The sequence below is a fragment of the Nilaparvata lugens genome, chromosome 9 (genome assembly GCF_014356525.2).
Source record: "Nilaparvata lugens isolate BPH chromosome 9, ASM1435652v1, whole genome shotgun sequence".
NCBI lineage: Eukaryota > Metazoa > Arthropoda > Insecta > Hemiptera > Delphacidae > Nilaparvata > Nilaparvata lugens.
The window spans coordinates 21619396-21641602 of record NC_052512.1 but is presented as its reverse complement, the minus strand read 5'-3'; the positions used below and the strand labels follow the sequence as shown (position 1 = coordinate 21641602).

At 36.7% G+C, this 22207-nt stretch overlaps 1 protein-coding gene across 2 annotated transcripts in view; it reads right to left on the bottom strand.

Annotated features, from left to right (window-relative positions):
* The window catches only part of LOC111052006, a 469556-nt gene that overhangs the window by 89469 nt on the left and 357880 nt on the right, over positions 1 to 22207 (bottom strand). For both annotated transcript variants that reach the window (XM_039435624.1, XM_039435625.1), the window contains exons 26-27: positions 11223 to 11360; positions 10014 to 10167 (exon numbers count right to left, since the gene is read on the bottom strand). In XM_039435624.1, coding sequence (XP_039291558.1) covers positions 10014 to 10167; positions 11223 to 11360 — 292 coding nt within the window. The remainder of the gene's footprint in view (positions 1 to 10013; positions 10168 to 11222; positions 11361 to 22207) is intronic.

Below are 22207 nucleotides of genomic sequence, written 5' to 3'. Positions count from 1 at the left end.
CAGGTGTAATCCATTTTTTAAGAGGTCTTTTATCTTTACTCATGCGAATTGTTTTTGTTCTATTTTGTGTTAAAGAGTTTAATTTGTCAACTAAAAGATTCACCATAATATCAATATCATCGGCTCTGTATATATCTTCCCAGTTTTCTCCCTGTAAGTCCTTCATGAGACCATCAAAATCTATTTTGACTCTAGTCTATGGCTCACCGTGTTTCATTTCCTTATCATTAACTTTGTTCAGATGTAAAGAAATACTGAAATGGTCTGTTATATTGGTTTTTGAAATTACACCTGTCACAACATTTTTAGTTTTATTATCTTCTTTGAAAAAAATGTGATCAATGCAGGATACGGCTCCATCGATACTTCTGGTTGGTTTGTTAATATAAGATTTGAAACCATTCATGTGTAGTGTACTTAGGTATTCGTTAGTGAAATGATTATTTGCGAGGATATTGAGATTTATGTCACCTATTATAATTATATTATGTAAATCTTTCATTTGATTCAGGCAAGTATCTAAGCTTGTAATAAATTCGTTTAGATTCAGAGCTGGTGATCGATGAATTGAAATTATCATATATTTAACATTATTTATTAAACATGAAATGCAGATGTAGTTTGCTTTTTCGATTACTAAGTCAATTAATTCTGTTTTAATGTTTTCGTTAATGAACAAACATATCCCATCACATTTAGAGAATTTACTTTTTTTTGTATTACATTATAACCTTGCTAACTGTAATGAAACTGTGAGTCTTCCGAAATCCATGTCTCCGACAATGAAACAACCTGAAATTTAATACTAACATTACCAATATAGTGCACTAATTCATCGAAATTCTTGTTAATGCTCCTTATATTCGTGTGAAAAATATTTAAGCCCCCTTCATAATGATTTCGCTCAAGAGGTTCAATGGAAAAAAAATCATCTATTTCAACAGTGTTATAATATCCCACAAGTTCATCATCTTCATGTAAAGCTGACCTATGGAAAGTTTAGTGAAAAAGTGTTAAAATTTTTATGGTTATTTATAGTGAAGACGTAGGAAATTTTTTTTTTAATGATGATATCACAATAAGAAGAAAAGCCACGATGTGTGGAAAGCCGTAGTAGAATATAACCCTTCGAAACACAGTCAGATCCAACGCAAGATGGAATTCCCCAATAAATATAATATGATAATTCATTTGATGGGGATATAACTAATGAAATCCAGTCATCAGCACAAACAGACTACAGTGTAGCGTGTATGCATATAAGGAAAACTTTTCTGTGTGATAATATTATGTGAATTGAAGTGCCAGAAAGAGCAAGTAATCGAAATTTAGTATGAAACTACATATACGTCTTCACACATTAGAATCAGTCATCCTCAAGAAAACAGTAGCAGGAAATAATCAATTGGAGAAAGAATAGTACAGTAAGTTACATTATGATAAGGAAGAAAGCTAAAATGAAAAAAAAAACAATCTTCCTTGTTAAGAGGAAATAAATAAAAATAAATTCATTAACGAATTTGAAATGTAAATGAAATCGAATATTTCAATAATAAAGAAAACATTAGGCTACTTGTTAGGAAGGAAGCTCCATATACCTTGACTTGAAAAGATAATGATAGAGCTTATGAAAAGCAAAAACTAAAACAAAAATAAACTTCAATGAGAAAATCAGTAATAAGAAATAGCAAATCTCAATAATGTAAAAGCTCTCCAACAATTGTCATAATCCATTATCTATCATATTCAGAACACAAACCAATTTGAGAAGAGGAATAGAAAGTCTGAATGAGAGTAAATTTAATTATAATCAATGTTCCACTATTCTACTCGACTCAGGAAGATATAATCGAAACTGAGAAGAAAAATAGCAATGAGAATTATAGAAAAATAATTTATGAGATGCTATACGAAACAAAACCAAACAGAAAAATCAATGCTATGAGACAGCTGAATCAGATTTAAATGTTCAAACAATAGTTAATACATGAAAAATATTTTTCCAATATATTGTTTCAAGTAAAGCTTTACTATTTACCATTAATAAGTACCTTCTTCATAAATAGGATTATCGAAAGTTTGTGAGTGAATCTGTCCATCCTGCTTCCAAAAGACTCGACCATCACTAGACCAGACCTGCCTCCATCCCACTCTATCACCCATTCACTTAAGAAACTGACGTCTCATCATAGTTAAATCCTCATGTATTGCAATTCCAGTGTTCTTGAGGCTTCGCCGATTTTTCATGATCAGTTCGCAACACTGATAGCTGACCATTTTAACGATGACTTGCCGCGGTCGCGGCCGTGCACCATCAGCTCAAGACGCGGGCGGCGCTCGACCCACTCGGTGACACCGGTCGATATCAGCGTCCACCAGATTCAGTGAAAGTTTTTCATTTATCAGGGATACGACTGTAGTTCTCGTCAACTGTTCATTCTCGATCTCATGTATACCAGATATCCTTATGCTATTTCTTCTCTGGTACTGTTCGATGCCATCCAAACGATTATCGAAGCCACGCTGCAGCTGCATCATTCGGTTGTCCAGCAATTCGATATCACGTGTGAGCTCGTCCACTTTCTTTTGGGCCGTCTCCAGCCTGCCCCCCAAAGCAGCACAAACCGACGCACACAGGCCCTCCTGCAGACGATCTTCGAGTTGCGCCGCAAATCGATCAAGAAAATCATCACTTAGTAACAGTTCCTCCATTGCCTGTCCCATACGACCCTGAGTCTCCATGGCAACGGAAAGGACGCTGTCAGTCAAGGATGAACAAGACGATGCCGAGTGAGACCGGCTGCTCAGCGCTCTCTGTTGTTGATTCAGTTGTTGCTGCTGCTGGCTCTGCTTACGGTGCTGCTGCTGCCCGGCTGGTGACTGTACTGTGGAGTTGTTATCTTTCGAGCCGGCTGTAGCACGAGTTTTAGGTGGCGACATTCCAATAAAACTAAACCAGTTGATCAAAAACTATTTGTGTCAAAATATATCTCCTCCGGTCACTTTCAGGACTGAGACAGTAATATGTTATACCTCACACACTACTTCACACAAAATGGATGATTAGTTGTCAAGTGCTAGCATAATGAGTGATTGCTTGTCAAGTGCTAGCATAATGGGTGATTGGTTGTCGAGTGCTAGCATAATGGGTGATTGCTTGTCAAGTGCTAGCATAATGGGTGATTGCTTGTCAAGTGCTAGCATAATGGGTGATTGGTTGTCGAGTGCTAGCATAATGGGTGATTGCTTGTCAAGTGCTAGCATAATGGTGATTGGTTGTCGAGTGATAGCATTATGGGTGATTGGTTGTCAAGTGCTAGCATAATGGGTGATTGCTTGTCAAGTGCTAGCATAATGGGTGATTGGTTGTCGAGTGCTAGCATAATGAGTGATTGCTTGTCAAGTGCTAGCATAATGGGTGATTGGTTGTCGAGTGCTAGCATAATGGGTGATTGCTTGTCAAGTGCTAGCATAATGGGTGATTGGTTGTCAAGCGATATCATAATGGGTTATTGTTTCTCAAGTCATTGCATGATGAATGATAAGTTGTCGAGTGATAGCATTATGGGTGATTGGCTGTGAAGTGATAGCATAATGGATGATTAGTTGTCAAGTGCTAGCATAATGGGTGATTAGTTGTCAAGTGATAGCATAATGGGTGATTGGTTGTCAAGTGATAGCATAATAGGTGATTGGTTGTCAAGTGATATCATAATGAGTTATTGTTTCTCAAGTGATTGCATGATGAATGATAAGTTGTCTAGTGATAGCATTATGGGTGATTGGCTGTGAAGTGATAGCATAATGGATGATGAGTTGTCAAGTGCTAGCATAATGAGTGATTGGTTGTCAAGTCCTATCATGATGAGTGATTGGTTGTCAAGTGCTAGCATAATGGATGTTTAGTTGTGAAGTGATAGCATAATGAGTGATTAATTGTCACATGCTAGCATAATGGGTGATTAGTTGTCGAGTGATATCATAATAGGTGATTGGTTGTCAAGTGCTAGCATAATGGGAGATTGGTTGTCAAGTGATAGCATAATAGGTGATTGGTTGTCAAGGGATAGCATAATGAGTGATTGGTTGTCAAGTACCAGCATAAAGGGTGATTGATGGTCAAGTGCTAGCATAATTGGTAATTGGTTGTCAAGTGATAGCATTATGGGTGATTGGTTGTCTAGTGATATCATAATGAGTTATTGGTAGACAAGTGATAGCATAAAGGATGATTGCTTGTCAAGTGCTAGCATAATGGATAATGAGTTGTTGAGTGATAGCATTATGGATGACTGGTTGTCTAGTACTAGCAAAAAGGATGATTAGCTGTGGAGTGATAGCATAATGGATGATTAGTTGTCAAGTGCTAGCATAATGGGTGATTGGTTGTCAAGTGACATCATAATGGGTTATTGGTCCTCAAGTGATAGCATAATGAATGATGAGTTGTTGAGTTATAACATTATGGGTGATGAGCTGTGGAGTGATAGCATAATGAATGATTGGTTGTCAAATGCTAGCATAATGTGTGATTGATTGTCAAGTGATATCATAATGGGTTATTGTTTCTCAAGTGATAGCATAATGGATGATGAGTTGTTGAGCTATAGCATTATGGGTGATGAGCTGTGGAGTGATAGCATAATGGATGATTGGTTGTCAAGAGTTAGCATAATGGATGATTAGTTGAAAAGTGATAGCATAATGAATGTTTGTATGTCAAGTGATGGCATAATGGGTGATTGGTTGTCAAGTGATAGCATAATGGGTGATTGGTTGTCAAGTGATAGCATAATGGGTGATTGGTTGTCAAGTGATAGCATAATGGATGTTTAGTTGTGAAGTGATAGCATAATAAGTGATTGATTGTCAAAAGTTAGCATAATAGATGATTAGTTGAAAAGTGATAGCAAAATGAATGTTTGTATGTCAAGTGATGGCATAATGGGTGATTGGTTGTCAAGTGATAGCATAATGGGTGATTGGTTGTCAAGTGATAGCATAATGGGTGATTGGTTGTCAAGTGATAGCATAATGGGTGATTGGTTGTCAAGTGATAGCATAATGGGTGATTGGTTGTCAAGTGATAGCATAATGGATGTTTAGTTGTGAAGTGATAGCATAATGAGTGATTGATTGTCACATGCTAGCATGATGGGTGATTAGTTGTTGAGTGATATCATAATGGGTGATTGGTTGTCAAGTGATAGCATAATGAGTGATTGGCTATCAAGTGCTGGCATGTTGAATGATTAGTTGTAAAGTGATGGCATAGTGAGTGATTGGTTGTCAAGTGCCAGCATACTGGGTGATTAGTTATCAAGTGCTAGCATAATGGGTGATTGGTTGTCAAGTGCTAGCATAATTGGTGATTAGTTGTCAAGTGATAGCATAATGGGTGATTGGTTGTCAAGTGATAGCATAATAGGTGATTGGTTGTCAAGTGCTAGTATAATGAGTGATTGGTTGTCAAGTACCAGCATAAAGGGTGATCGATTGTCAAGTGCTCGCATAATGGGTGATTGATTGTCAAGTGGTAGCATAATGGGTGATAGCTTGTCAAGTGCTAGCATGATGGGTGATTGATTATCAAGTTCTAGCATAATAAGTGATTGGTTGACAAGTACTAGCATAATGAGTGATTATTTGTGGAGTGATAGCATAATGGATGATTGGTTGTCAAGTGTTTGCATAATGGGTGATAAGTTGTCAAGTGCTAGCATAATGTTTGATTAGTTGTAAAGTGATGGCATAATGAGTGATTGGTTGTCAAGTGCTAGCATAATGAGTGATTGGTTGTCAAGTGCATAATTGGTGATTGGATTCCAAGTGATAGAAACAAGTGTGATTAGTAATGGATTATTAGTGATTAATAATGGATGATTAGTTGTAAAGTGATAATGAGTGTTCGGTTGTCAAGTGCTAGCATAATGGATGATTAGTTGTCGAGTGATAGCATAATGGGTGATTGGTTGTCAAGTCCTATCATGATGAGTGATTGGTTGTCAAGTGCTAGCATAATGGATGTTCAGTTGTGAAGTGATAGCATAATAAGTGATTGCTTGTCCAGTGATATCATAATGGGTTATTGGTAGACAAGTGATAGCATAAAGGATGATTGCTTGTCCAGTGCTAGCATAATGGATGTTCAGTTGTGAAGTGATAGCATAATAAGTGATTGGTTGTCCAGTGATATCATAATGTGTTATTGGTAGACAAGTGATAGCATAAAGGATGATTGCTTGTCAAGTGCTAGCATAATGGATGATGAGTTGTGGAGTGATAGCATTATGGGTGACTGGTTGTCTAGTACTAGCATAATGGATGATTAGCTGTGGAGTGATAGCATAATGGATGATTGGTTGTCAAGTGGTAGTATAATGGGTGATTAGTTGTCAAGTGCAAGCATAATGGGTGATTGGTTATTGAGTGCTATCATGAATGATGATAGGTTGTCAAGTGATAGCATAATGTGTGATTGATTGTCAAGTGACATCATAATGGGTTATTGATTCTCAAGTGATAGCATAATGGATGATATGTTGTTGAGTGATAGCATTATGGGTGATGAGCTGTGAAGTGGTAGCATAATGGTTGTCAAAAGTTAGCATAATGGATGATTAGTTGGAAAGTGATAGCATAATAAATGTTTGGATGTCAAGTGCTAGCATGATGGATGATAAGTTGTCGAGTGATAGCATTGTGGGTGATTGGTTGTCGAATGTTAGCATTATAGGTGATAAGTTTTCAAGAGATAGCATAATGAGTGATTGGTTGTCAAGTGATAGCATAATGGGTGATTGGGTGTCAAGTGATAGCATAATAGGTGATTAGTTGATAAGTAATAGCATTTTGAGTGATTGGTTGTCAAGTGATAGCATAATGGGTGATTGGTTGTCAAGTGATAGCATAAAGGGGGATTAGTTGTCGAGTGGTATCATAATGGGTGATTGGTTGTCAAGTGCTAGCATGATAGATGATTAGTTGTAAAGTGATAGCATAATGGCTGATTGGTTGTCAAGTGTTAGCATAATGAGTTATTGGTTGTCAAGAGTTAGCATAATGAATGATTGGTAGTCAAGTGCTAGCATAATGGATGATTGGTTGTCAAGTGCCAGCATAATGGAAGATTAGTTGTAAAGTGATAGCATAATTAGTGATTGATTGTCACATGCTAGCATAATGGGTGATTAGTTGTCGAGTGGTATCATAATGGGTGATTGGTAGTCTAGTGCTATAATGAATGATGATAGGTTGTCAAGTGCTAGCATAATGTGTGATTGGTTGTCAAGTGCTAGCATAATGAGTGATTGGTTGTCCAGTGATAGCATGATGAGTGATTGGTTGTCAAGTGCATAATGGGTGATTTGATTCCAAGTGATAGAAACATGTGTGATTAGTAATGGATTATTAGTGATTAATAATGGATGATTAGTTGTAAAGTGATAGCATTATGAGTGTTTGGTTGTCAATTGCTAGCATAATAAATGATTAATGTCCAGTACTAGCATAATGAATGATTAGCTGTGGAGTGATAGAATAATGGATGATTGATTGTCAAGTGGTAGCATAATGGGTGATTAGTTGTCAAGTGCAAGCATAATGGGTGATTGGTTGTCAATTGTTAGCAAAATGGATGATTATTTGTCAAGTTCTAGCATAATGAATGATTGGTTGTCAAATGCTAGCATAATGGGTGATTGATTGTCAAGTGACATCATAATGGGCTATTGTTTCTCAAGTGATAGCATAATGGATGATAAGTTGTCGAGTGATAGCATTATGGGTGATTAGTTGATAAGTGATAGCATAATGAGTGATCGGTTGTCAAGTCCTAGCATGATGAGAGATTGGTTGTCAAGTGCCAGCCTGATTGATGATTGGTTGTCAAGTGATAGCATAATGGGTTATTGGTTGTCAATTGCTTGCATGATGAGTGATTGGTTGTCAAGGGCTAGCATAATGGATGAAGAGTTGTCAAGGGCTAGCATAATGTTGGATTACTTGTCAAGAGCTAGCATAATGTTTGATTAGTTGTTGAGTTCTAGCATTATGGGTGATTGGTTGTCAAAATTTTGCATAATGGATGATTAGTTAAAAAGTGATAGCATAATGAATGTTTGGTTGTCAAGTGCTAGCATGATGATTGAAAAGTTGTCAAATGATGGCCTTATTGATCATTGGTTGTCAAGTGATAGCATGATGGGTTATTGGTTGTCAATTGCTTGCATGATGAGTGATTGGTTGTCAAGGGCTAGCATAATGGATGAAGAGTTGTCAAGGGCTTGCATAATGTTGGATTACTTGTCAAGAGCTAGCATAATGTTTGATTAGTTGTTGAGTTCTAGCATTATGGGTGATTGGTTGTCAAAATTTAGCATAATGGATGATTAGTTAAAAAGTGATAGCATAATGAATGTTTGGTTGTCAAGTGCTAGCATGATGATTGAAAAGTTGTCAAATGATGGCCTTATTGATGATTGGTTGTCAAGTGATAGCATGATGGGTTATTGGTTGTCAAGGGCTAGCATAATGGATGAAGAAATGTCAAGGGCTAGCATAATGGATGAAGTAATGTCAAGGGCTAGCATAATGTGGGAATAGTTGTCAAGAGCTAGCATAATGTTTGATTAGTTGTTGAGTTCTAGCATGATGGCTGATTGGCTGTCAAGTGCTAGCATAATGGATGATCATTTGTGGAGTGATAGCATAATGGATGATTGGTTGTCAAGTGCTAGCATAATGAGTGATTGGTTGTCAAGTGCTAGCTCAATGGATGATTTTATTCGATTTGATTTGATAATTTGATTTGTGGAGTGATAGCATAATGGATTATTGGTTGTCAAGTGCTAGCATAATGAGTGAATAGTTGTCAAGTGCTAGCATAATGGGTGTTTAGTTGTTTAGTGATAGCATGATGGGTGATTGGTTGTCAAGTGGTAGCATAATGGGTGATTGGTTGTCGAGTGATAGCATAACGGGTGATTGGTTGTCATCATAATGGATGATTGGATGTTAAGTGCTAGTATTATGAGTTATTGGTTGTCAAGTGCTAGCATAATGGATGATTAGTTGTTAAGTGATAGCATAATGGGTGATTGTTTGTCAAATGAGAGCCTTATGGGTGATTGGTTATCAATTGAAAGCATAATGGGTGATTGTTGGCCAAGTGCTAGCATGTTAGGTGATTGGTTGTCAAGTGCTATAATGAATGATGATAGGTTGTCAAGTGCTAGCATAATGTGTGATTGGTTGTCAAGTGCTAGCATAATGGGGTATTGGTTGTCAAGTGATATCATAATGGGTTATTGTTTCTCAAGTGATAGCATAATGGGTGATTGGTAGACAAGTGATAGCATAATGGATGAAGAGTTGTCAAGGGCCAGCATAACGAGTGATTGGTTGTCGAGTGCCAGCATAATGAGTGATTGGTTGTTAAGTGCTAGCATAATGAGTGATTCGTTTTCAAGTGCTAGCATAATGAGTGATTGGTTGTTAAGTGCTAGCATAATGGGTGATTGTTTGTCAAATGAGAGCCTTATGGGTGATTGGTTATCAAGTGAAAGCATAATGGGTGATTGTTGGCCAAGTGCTAGCATGTTAGGTGATTGGTTGTCAAGTGCTAGCATAATGGGTGATTGGTTGACTGTGTGTTTCTTGAATGTCAGCATCATGGAGTCTATCACATTAAAGTCCTATAAACCTGCTGGGATGGGTTTTATTGCATGTTATACATTCAAACAATTATGTAGATGGTTTTATTTGATGAATCAATCAACATATTATTCATTACACTTATAATCTAGTGTCTGAGTTTTAATGTAAGACATTGATATCAATACTTATAATCTAGAGTCTAATTTTTTTCTCTTTTGTAACTCGTTTTCTCGTTAACTGGACACTCGCCGAAAAACCTTTGGGTTTGTATAGACTCTCAATTGTTTGAATTTTGAATAGAACATTTTGATTTAATTCGATTTGTTTAATATATGGAACAAATATGAATGTCTCACATCATTTCTCATGCAGACCCAAACATTCTGTGTTTGTCCTTGGAATATATCCTTCTGCCAAAAATCGAATTGATCCCATTCTCTGTCTTTGAGACTATACACATAGATATCGTAATGTTTACTTTTTTCCTGTGGGAAAAATTGTTTGCAGTACCTTCAAAAGAAAACATACAATATGTAAGTTCATGAATACCCTATCGTACCAAATAATATCAACCTTGATACTACCTACATTATCAGATAGGAACACTTGAATGGACGGATTATTGAATAATATATATAATGGAAAGAAAAACTGAAGTAAATTACTACACGGAAATGTTCAGTAAGAACTGCAGGGTCAAAAATTGTCTCACAAACTCTTCCTTCTATAGTCTTTTTTGAGCGTTCATTGCCTGGACTATAAAGTAAAAGGCATGGGAATAGTTTGATGGGGATTGAAACAGCTGAGTACCTTCATTATTCTGCACATACAATATCCTTCTTCAAAATTATTTTCGGTTTACTACTTCGTGGATATGAACACTCCATAAATTCTATCAAACAACCAACCAGGTTCATAATCATTTTAGTATTATTCCTTCCATTTCTGCAACTTTCTGATTTATTTGTGATTCGAGAATATATCTATTTTTCTGGTGACAATTTTCTATAGAACTTTGATTCCTTTCCCTGCAGTTCATATTATTTATTCATATATTTCTTCATTTACAAAAAAAAAACATACAAGTATGAGAACAACAGGAATTATAGCCCGAAACTGTACTCGATTAAACATCACAGAGTTCTTAATAATTTATCATCAAGAAAAAAGTGATTAACGATTAAAAATAAGAAATGAACCAATAGGAAATATTGATAATATGAGCAGAGAAAAGTACTGATCCAACAAATAAGACAGTATATGATCTATGAATATGAGAGTAAAATAAAACAGAATTTCGTTCCATTCCAAAGAAACAAAGTTAAGAGAAAAAAATACTAATGAGAAAAAATCATATTGCAAGCTGTCTGCATTATTCGCTTTGATCTGGGGCCTAGTCCAAGTTCCATTTGAGGGCCAAGTCCAATAGGTGTGTAACAATAATATGAACACAATTTCCACATTCCATTGATTTAGAGGCTGGCTGAAATGGGAACAAAGAGGATGAGGAGCGAGGGAACCGTTATGTTAGTTTTCACGTGGAGATCACGTTGGTTTTCACTCACACCATATCTTCAGTTACTTGAACTTCATCCTTCCATGCTGAGCCAATTTGTAAGACAATGCCCTTTTTCGTTTTTGTGGAAAATTCCATCATGGGCAATGAATCCAAACGATAGGCATCTGTATCTTCCCCGAACTCCCTGCAAAATCATTCATAAATAGTTATTTTTATATATAGAGTGAAATAGACTGCTTTTTCCCCCTGAGGGGGAAGTTTGATGCTCGAGGCGAAGCCAAGGGCAACAATTTTCCTGAGGGAGGAATAGTCATTTGTATATCTAGAGTGTATATTCAAAAGTTTGAAGCCCGAGGCGAAGCTGAAGGGAAAAATTTCCCTGATGGAGAAAAAGCATTTCTTTCACCTACTGTCTAAAGAGCTTACTTAACTCCTTGCAACATAATACTGAAGTGTCACTTTTTTGCTCTCGGGACGAAAAACAGAAAAACTCCCTAGGGCGTGAAAGTAACTTCATTTAAATAACATGGGATGCATCTCTATCTAGGAAACTAACATTTGAAATAGGTAAGAAATTCTAAGCTCAGATGAGGAAGCATAATAGAGGTGTCTGTCATTGAGTCAACTGAATTTAATATCTCAACCAGAAATTTGATCAACTCATGAAATATATGTTTGTATGATATCACATCTATATCATAAGAGAGAGTAGGGTTGTGTTTGTTCGTGTGTTCGATTCCTAGTTTTCTCGTTTGTTCCTTTGTTTGCATCAAAACATGTCAACTTGTGGATTGCATACCAGGAAAATGGAAATGATTTGAATCTTCAAATTTTGAACATTGATTCAAAACATATCAATCTCGTGCACCTCAGAGCCCAAATTTCAATTTTCCTTCTAGATTTTTCATAATTAATTTTCGAATTTCATTCATGGGACATACTATTTCATACAGCGAATTCACCAAATCATATGATAGAAATTGAAAAAAACAGCTGTTCTATTTTTGCTTTCTAACTGATTCCACTTTACCTCAATAATATTGTTTTGATAAATTTCTTTTTCAATAATAATAATATTATTATTATTAATATTGGGAAATATTTTTTGTCTTCATAACTGATTAGCTGTCGATCAATTCTGATCTCAAGACAAATAGATGCAATTCAAAGCAGAGACTCATTCACTCTTTTCCAGATCAGAGGCTTAGAAACTTGCATACAATATAAGTTGTACCAAGAACTGCTGCCTCCTGCATAATTCTCATATGCCAGTTCTCCAATTGCATAGTTCCATTGCTTGTCTCTATTCTTTTGTGATCAGTCCATTGGCAGACACTACTATAGGGATTATTACCACCTTTCTTAATTTATACATATCTTCAAGTTCAACTGACAAGGCCTGGTATTTCCTTTTCTTTTCGGCAATGGTACTCACAAGATTCTCATCAAGAGGCACTGCCACATCAATTATGTAAGCCTCTCCATTCTTTCTGTCAAACAAGACGATGTCTGGCCTGTTAGCCTCCACTGCTCTGTCAGTTGTCATACAACAATTCCAATGAAGCCTTCCCTTTTCACCATCCAAGACCATTTCTGGCTTACACTTGTAATAGGGCACCTCAGTCGCTATCAGCTCATATCTTTCTGCCAATGCCTGATGAACCACTTTGACCACATTGTTGAGCCACTGCAAATACTCTGTACCACCTAGTACAGAACAGCCACCACATATATGCTGTATCGATTCTATGGCTTTCCTGCAAAGACGACAGCTACTATCCAATGTGAGCTCAATCACATAATATCTTTTGTGCTGATTACCTGGTCTTAGATGGCAAATATTCCACTTGGTCTGCAACCATTCAATTGATTCTTTTCTGTCAACACAATCAGAATGAAGTGCTGCAGCAAATCTTCCATGCAGCTCTTTCTGCTTCCACGCTTCCAGCCTCTCTTCAACTGAACTAGCTGTTAGCTGTTGGACTCCATGTGCCAGTTGCAAAGGGCTGTACTCCCTGTCTACCAGACAAACGGCCTTTAGCAGGCACTGTTTGCGTTCTGGAAGTACTTCTGCAGTCTTTCCTCCTGTTTACGACACATATAGTCTCCACTCCCAAGAGGCGTCTTCCACTTTACACTTTTCCAATTCAAATTCCATACATATTAAATCACTGAAGTTCTTAACAAGCTGGAGCATATTTTTCAACTGGTCTTGGTTGGCAGCATAAACTTTCAGGTCATCCATATATAAGGAATGTGATACCTTCACCTGAGAATTTTTTCTAAGCACATACTCATAGCCTGAGTCACGGGGCATTCTACTCAATGGGTTCAGAGCCATACAGAACCACAGGGGGCTCGAACTGTCCCTCTGGAATATGCCTCGCCTAATTGGGATACCTTGTGTTCTGTATGATTCACTACCCCATCCCACCTGTAGTGTGGTCATCCACTGAGTCATCACACCAGACAAGAAGTTCACAATTCCTGGGCTCACTTTATACAGGTCCAGCACATGCCTCAGCCATAAGTGAGGGACTGAGTCAAAAGCTTTCCTATAGTCCATCTACCCTACCGATACATTATGGGTTCTCTTTTGTACTTGCTGTGAGTTTATGCCATCAATAACAAGCAACTCTTTACATCCCTGAGACCTCTTGCGACAGCCATTCTGTTCAGGTGCTAACAGTTGATTATTTGCTAGATGCTCATGGATTTTTGCAGTCAGGACAGATGTAAGCAACAACTTGAATAATGTTGGCAGGCAGGTGATTGGGCGATGGTCCTTTGGATCAAGTGAGTCTTTCTTCTTTGGCAGCATGTATGTTATTCACATAAAGAAACTATCTTCAAGTACATCTGGTTGTTAGATTGCTTTCTGGAGAAGATTTGCTAGTGCAAAGTGTGTACTGGATACCATCTATTCCAGTGGCTTTCCAATTTTGATTCTTGCTAATGGCCTTTCCTACATCAACAGCAGTGATCACCACTTCTGCCATTCTTGGCACATCTTGGAGGGCACCATTCTCGTCCTGCAGCTAATAAGACTGGCTTTGCTTCTTTTGTACTGACCATATTCCACCCCAGAACTCTTCCATCGACTCTTTGTCTAGGTAATGCTGCTGTGTTGACCCTTTGTCTCCCTCCAACAGCCTATACATATCTCTCTGCCTGATAGCAAACTCAGTCTCATCTTTCCTTCTTTTTGCTGCCTCATTATACCCCCAAATCCTCGAACCCAGGGCTGCTATCCTCTGTCTCAAGTGCTCATCCTCCTCTCTGAGTTTTTGTAGGAAAACTTCATCTTCCATCTCAAGCCCCATCCGCCACAGTATGCTCTCCACACCAGACAGTGCTTTCTTTCCACATCCTCTCCCATCAGTCAGAAACTCAGCAATGTGACTTATCACCTTCTTTGCTTTTCTAATTTCCTCTTTGATCCTTCTTCTCCAAGGAGGGTGGGATTCTTCGTTTTGAGCTCTTTTTTTTGTGTTTCTGACTTCGCTTGTCTCTTTCTTACTTTGAGGCCCAGTGACATGCACACAGTGAGTGCCCCAATCTGCACACCTGACACCAGTTCCTCCAGTAAACTCCCTCACTGAGCAAGTGGTCCATCCTCGTACATATTTGGTGGAACTTTGAGTTTGTATGTCGATGCCTGTATACAACAACTTATTTTTGATGTGCAGATTTCTGAGCATTTAAAGCTCATTATCCTCGTCCTCAATCTCAGTAGACGAATCAACTCTTTCATCGATTGCCTTGCCTATTTCCTGCTCTGTGGCTTCTCTCTCTTCAAGCTGTTCTTCACCCTGAGGCATATTATTATTATTATTGATAATAATATAATAATAGTATTATTCTGATGATTAATAAATATTTTCATTTACAAACTCTGTATAATAATAAAATGGTGAATGTGAAACAGCTGAATCAAATAAATTATCTTAAAAACATCTGTTTTGAAAAACATAGTTTTAAAACTTCGTTTTTCTGATGCAATGTAGAAGCAGGCCTGCACGTGGCATGGATTATTAATTTCACAGCTAGAACAGTTTTTTGTGAAAAAGTGCTGAATAAACGTCACAGTTTCATCAATGCTGTTTCTACAATATGAATACACGTGCAGTTAATATGTATTTGAAAAAAGATTTTGATATTTTCACATAGATAGATTATCCTCCCCCATTCTCATTTGATTACAATTCCAAAATTATTTGAGCCCTGATAGAATGATTGACTCAGTGTAGTCAGTCAAAAATTTGATCATTGAAATGAGGGGTATTTTGGCAAGCTGAACAAAAAAATTAGGTATTATACCGCACAAACCGGTATTAAAAACTCCACATAGTATTATTATTATTTGTAGTAGTATATGTAGAATTTTCAACCATGAACTATAGTAATTTTGTACGATGAAAATTTTTCCCCATTTTCTCTACTTTATATCCACTATTATTGATCCTATCGAAAAAGTGCATGGGACCTTCTTTGTAGAGAATTTTACGTTGTTCAATTTTACTCATGACAACCTTTTTCCTGGAGGCCATAGTTTTTGAGTTATTTACGAAAAACCGAAAAAAATGCACCTCTTGACTCCCGCTCACCCTTAGCTCCACCCAAGCCAGTCAGGACTTTTGGTATGTTGTTTAAGAAGCCTTCCCCTACAACTGTACCAATATTGGCTTATACATGAATTTGTTCCCCTATTTGGCATTTTTTTGTCTTCGTTGCCTGGACTATATAAACTCTTAGTTAACCGAGGCCTTTTATAGGCCTAATTATTGTGAGATTTTGGGATTGACCTAAGGGTCCTCAATCCGATAAATTGGAATGGACTCACCGATTTTTTTTTTAAGCATTCGTCCCCGGACAGCAATCCTCCGGTAGAGCATTAGGTAGTCTTCTGTCCGCCAGCCTTCTTTCACACACGTATTCACTAAACCGTTTATTCACTTTGATTATCCACACACTTTTACGATTGAGAGTCCCAAGAAGTCTAGGAGAAGAGTGACAAAAAACACAGGCCGAGCTCCTTCTCAGTTGCAGGGAGAGAGTCCCGTTACTCTGGCAGATAACGCCGTAAGCCAATATTTCCCCTAAGTTATGGAGGTGGGGGTAAGCACCCTCAATTGTAAAAGAGAGAACTCTCAATGTAAGAGGACCAGATAATGAACATGGAGGTAGAGGGATAATTTGAAGAACACTTCTCCGAGAGAGAGTATATAATAATAATTAAAAATATAACTTGACATACATTGACAGCTATAATAAGGTATTGAAATGAATTTTTATTATATTAACGCTCTATGAATCGAAGTAATAGCTGGCTGGCATCTTATCTTATCAATATTGCTGCTCGCTACTATCAATTTGAGCTATGCCAGCCCGCTTATGAAATGTGATGTCACATAAAAGCCCCAAATTTGCAAGAGGTTGTGTCTCAAGGTCTTGCCAATTTCTCACCCATACAGCACATTTCAGCCCTCACATTGGGTCAACTGCAGCAAGACTAGCCAAGCATCTCCAACATTTCACTATTACACTTTAGGATTGTGGTAGTACCAGATGGGAAACAATCAACCATCAGTACAAAATTGATATAAGTCTGGGTCCAAGCTCTCCGACTTTACAAGTGGAATTCTCTCCACAGCAGTTACAATAATTAGTGAAGTGGGCAACAAGCCCCACTCACCTAAAAAAAAGAAGAAAATCTTAAATAATACAACAAGATGCAATACCAAATTTGCTGGCCCGCCATACTCCAACATCTCCAAATATGATAACATCTGTGATGCCACATGAGTTTGCAATGACAATTCCTACAAACTAAATACAATTAGAGCATTATGTCACATTTCTGACTCACTTAATTTGTCTTTGATTTCTCCAATTTCAATTATAACTGTTTGCAAATTTTATATCTGTGTTCATTATTAATTCCATAGACAACCTTGTCTTTTCAATTGATTATTTCTCTCTCTTGAATGTGTTCATTTTGTGTTGGGCTCTATTCTTTCATTTCTATCTCATGTTTAATCTTTCTCTACTTGCTTATCTCACTCGCTGGCTGTTCTTCATTTCTTTCAACCTGATTCCGTTTATTGGCTGTGTGTATCTTCCAATCGTTTCACTTTCTCATTTTCCTCACAGTGGGGCATGCTGATAATAACAAATAATATACATTTAAATAACATCTAACGAATATAATAATAATCTTGACAATGATACTAATCTTAATGCTAATAGGAATAATAATACTGAGTTAGTTTACAATAATTCACAAACATTTTTCTTTGGTTAATTTTCATTTTTTTTTGCTTTGTTCTGTTATTTGATTCTATTACTTTATGCTTTATTCATTTAAGTAATTTTCTTCAATGTGTTTATTTATTCATTTTGTTTTTTTTTGTCTGTGTTAATAACATTTTCAGTTTATATAAATATAAGATCAATGAGTATCATTGTTCATTCATGCAACCATGTGCATTGCATGTTAGTTCAACGTTTTGTGCAGTTATCCAATGCAAAAAACTGTATAGTTTAATTTTAAATATAGCTTCAAATATTTCGTCTCGAAGACCAGAAGGGCTACTCCTAACAGTGGAGTGCACTTAGGGTGCTGATAACTGCATTGGCACATGACGAGACATAATATTCTTACCTTTAACACGAAATTCATCACATTGTCCTGCTGCACCATCACATAACATCAAGTGAGCACAAAACTCAAGAATAGAGTACATTAAATAGGCTCTGCTCGAATTAAGAAAAATATTCTCGAATAGTGAATATTATGATATTCAAGTTCATGAAAAATATATCACAATTAATTAACATGTTATACATTTAAATGTGCAGCAGGAGACACAACACACAACTTGACAATTCTCAAGTTGGTGACACAGGAATATAACATTAATCCGCCTTTGGGATGACCTTACAAATGATACAATACGATATAGATAAATATTTTAATTATAGGAATGATAATATACGACATCAATTGGAAAATTTAACCAAAATAATAATGAATTATTTTTTATCACTTGCATTTCATTTGGGTCGTAAATTGACAATCCCTGAAGTGAAGAGACTCCAACGACAGTGATGACATCAGGTGACGTGAAATTCCAACAAAGAGTGTGACGATGTGAGGCTTTTGTAGTAGGGTGGCATCTTCTTCTAGTTCTCTCCTTGATACGAATCTTTGTAAGCTGATGGATCAGAATAAGCATCTTGAAGCAAGAGTTATCATCCACTGATGGAGAAAGAGTCTCGTGAAAAAAGTCCAACCGCTCACAGACAGCTTGGCTCGGCCTACATCACCTTGGCTTGAGATTTGATGAACAGTGTATGGCCTAGTACAGAGATGAAAGAACCCCTTCCTGAATCTCTGAATAGTAGCACAGGCATGATGGAATTTCATGCAAATCTTATGACCAAGGATAAATTCCCAGAGAAAAATCGAAGTTCTGCCTTGCAATCGGCCCATCAAGTTGAATTTCCGCGGTTTTCGACCTCCATCATTGTTTTTCACATTCAACAAGCTCTGATTCAAAACATGAGGCAGAATGGTAGTGTTTGAATCTCCAGAGTTGGGAGTGGGATTTACAAGTTGTTTCGAACAATTGTCCATTGATGTGCTGCTCAGATCAACCAAATTGTTATCGATCTCACTTTGTTGATCTTTTTGTGTTTGAGCTACTTCAATAGTGAGTTCTGAACTGGTGAATGCAGTCGGATGATTGTTTATCAGCATCTCAATTTCATTGATTCCATTGTGTTTGAGCAGCTCAGATTCCTTATCATCTTCTTCAGCAGTGAGGAGCCATGTTGTTTTCATTTCTTCCAGCTTCGAATCAATGACAAGATCATGATCAGCTACAGTGGGAATCAGTTTACTCTCTACAGTATCACTAAGGGCGGAGTAGTTCTTTCCAGCATGTTCTGAAACGTGTAGCTCTATTTTTGCTTGAGTCACTACCACTGAGTCACTAAGTGCCACCTCATCATCGGTATGTTTCTCGATTTCTGCATTTTCCTCTATCACTACCTCCTCTCGTGAATAATCACCTTGGTTTAAAATTTGTGATGAAAAGCTCTCCTGCATTCTATCCAATCTCAAATTCATGCTCAGGTGTGCTTCCTCTAATATTCCTATCAGGCTTTTTTCGAGATTCTTCTGATGCGCTCTCCTTTCCTCACGAAGTTGTTTGAGAAAATCCAGCATAGTATCTTCCATGACCGGTGAAGGTGGTGTTTGATTGAACTGTCGACCTCCTATATCGGCGACTTTGGTAAGAGAAGGCGGGTTTCCATCATCTCCACTGCTTGGCTGTGTTGAAATGGCTCCCCATGTGATGTACCCGTGATGAGCAATGGATTCTGAAGTCAGCAATCTGGCGGGCGACGCTCCTCCATTGAGTCCTACTGCCGCGTCAAGAGTTGTGGACGAACAGAAATTTTGAATATCTTGGGTAGACATCAGACTGCTATACAGTGGATAACCGCCGGGTGAGTCGTCCACGGCTGTGCTGACGTCAGTGGTAAAGCCGTTCCCCATATTCAACGTCAATGAAGGTCGAAAGAAGTGTAGCTCAAATGAAGCATGATTGAGGAATACAACGATGAAATTTCCAAGTCTAGAGGAGTTTAATATATGACAACGAATAACCACGATACGATAACAACGAGTAGTTGATAAGATAACAATGAAACCAATAATAATGATCTACGGATCATGATGGAAAAATCGGAAATCACCTGGTCATTGCTCATTGATTATTGAAAGCTTGAATCAAAAAGCAGATATCGCAAAGTCTTCTGCCCGCATGAAATGCAAGTCATATTCCCTACTTATAAAAAAAATTAAACATAAACATTCAAGAAAAAATTACCAATTATTCTGATAATGCATGGTATTTCATCTTATGCCAATAATATTATCATTAAGGAACATGACCACATTATTCACAATCTTTGGCTACTCAAAAAATTTCAAGCTTGGAGTATACTCTTCGAAATAGCAGTGAACAATAAAGCATTCGATGTATTATGTGTCACGTTATTTTTCATAGTTAAATAACGATTAGCCTCCTGCTTGGCATCAGTCGGTAGAGCATGAAGTATTTTAATAATTATAAAAATCAGGTCGTGGTTTTTAATAGGATACAGTCTCACTTTGGTTCGACATGTTCTTGTCATCATACATTAATGGGCTCATACAGGAGCTTATAAAAATAATACTGATAATTTATTAGAAAATATATATATGGTACTTATCCTATAGTATTGAGGAATTGAAATAAATCGCACACCATAAACAATTTGATACATATATCAACAAATATTTCAAAAAATAAATCAGTGCAAAAATATATAGAGCGACAAAAATATATAATATAAGATAAAACAATAATCGAGATCAATAAAATATCACAGGCCAATACTATTGTTTAAATTCTATAGCACGAAACGTTACCATGTGCTTTCATTTTTATGATCATATGCATTCATTTGCATGTAGCTGCGATATCAGCTTGCTAATACCTGTCGACTTGGACAATTCTATTTTGAATAGATTTTTAGGTCAGCATGATAAACTGACAAACTAGTATTCCAAATATATATATTAAATTCTATAGTCTAATAGATTTCTTTGTAATAAATATATATTTTATCTCAGGGTGCTAGATTCGGCACCTGAAGGAATAAATAGAGCAATTCATCTAGTGAATCAGAGCTACAACAAACTATCGCAAATTATATTGCAGAAATTAATGATCATATGAATATGTATTAACAGCCTAGATTTTATACTTCTTTGATTGATAGATCTTCTGATATGTGGATTGATTCGTTACTTTCTAATAAAATACCTTTAATACTACATTTACTTGCGCAAGTATTTTTTACCAAATTCTTAATTTATAAGAAAACCCTTTCGACGAGCTTGCTTTGATTCTTATGTAATTTCGAAGCACTGAGGGCGCCCTATCACTATTTCAATATTTTCCACTCACGTGTCGGAATTTTCTTATGAGCTGCTGATGTCGATCCAACTCCTGGTGGTCCTGGATTATTGTAGCCGGAGTTGTCTCTTCCAAGGGGTTACAAAATTATTTGAAAAAAAAGACTTTTGCTTTATAAGAGCATCACAAAGTCTTATAAGAAATTTAGTAATTCAATTTAACTTTAAATTATTACAAGATATAGCAAGGTATTACGTTCTATAATTTTTAGTGACCTCTCATGGTGGCAGTTGGCAGGCGAGTGTGGTTCTTGTTTCTCAATTTTACAATTCTCATTTCCGATTTCCAAATTTGCATAAAAATTTGAATATTCTAGTCCTCCGCCATTCAAGGCTCAAATAGACCGAACTAAAATATTAAATTATTACTTATGTTATATATCTAATAATTTCTTTGCCTTCGGGCCATATCCAAAACATAGACTATACAACAATTTTTTATAAATTCTATTTATTTGTAGAAATATATACAAATATTTTTGAATCGGCCACTATTGCCGCCTATCAATTGCCACTATTTGATTGGTGCATGCAAATCATTATGGTATTCATGCGCCCAGTAGCCTCCTACTTCCTTAATACATTTAATTATTTTTGTTGGGGTTTTTAAATATGCTTTTCACATGCTAAGTAATTTTTTATAGGTTATTGGTTGTTTCATACATTACAATAATTAGCCACGTAAGACCTTTAGTTCCTCAAATTGCATACTGTTTTGCCACAATAAATTTCTGCCAAGGTGTTTGGTCAGATTCTACGTTGTATGGCTTGGTCGATCGTTAGGTCGCCGATCACTAAATGTTTATGCCTAACCTCAATTTTCAACATTTCATACAATATTATATATTTACAAATTTTATTTCCATTCCTCTTAGGCTGTTGTACAGTTCAGCCAGGACGTCTGATATTGTCTAATCTTTACGTTATCTCTTTGGCGATATTAGCCAATTACTTCACTCAGACCTATAAATATTTCAGCTAGGGATTTTTATTTATCA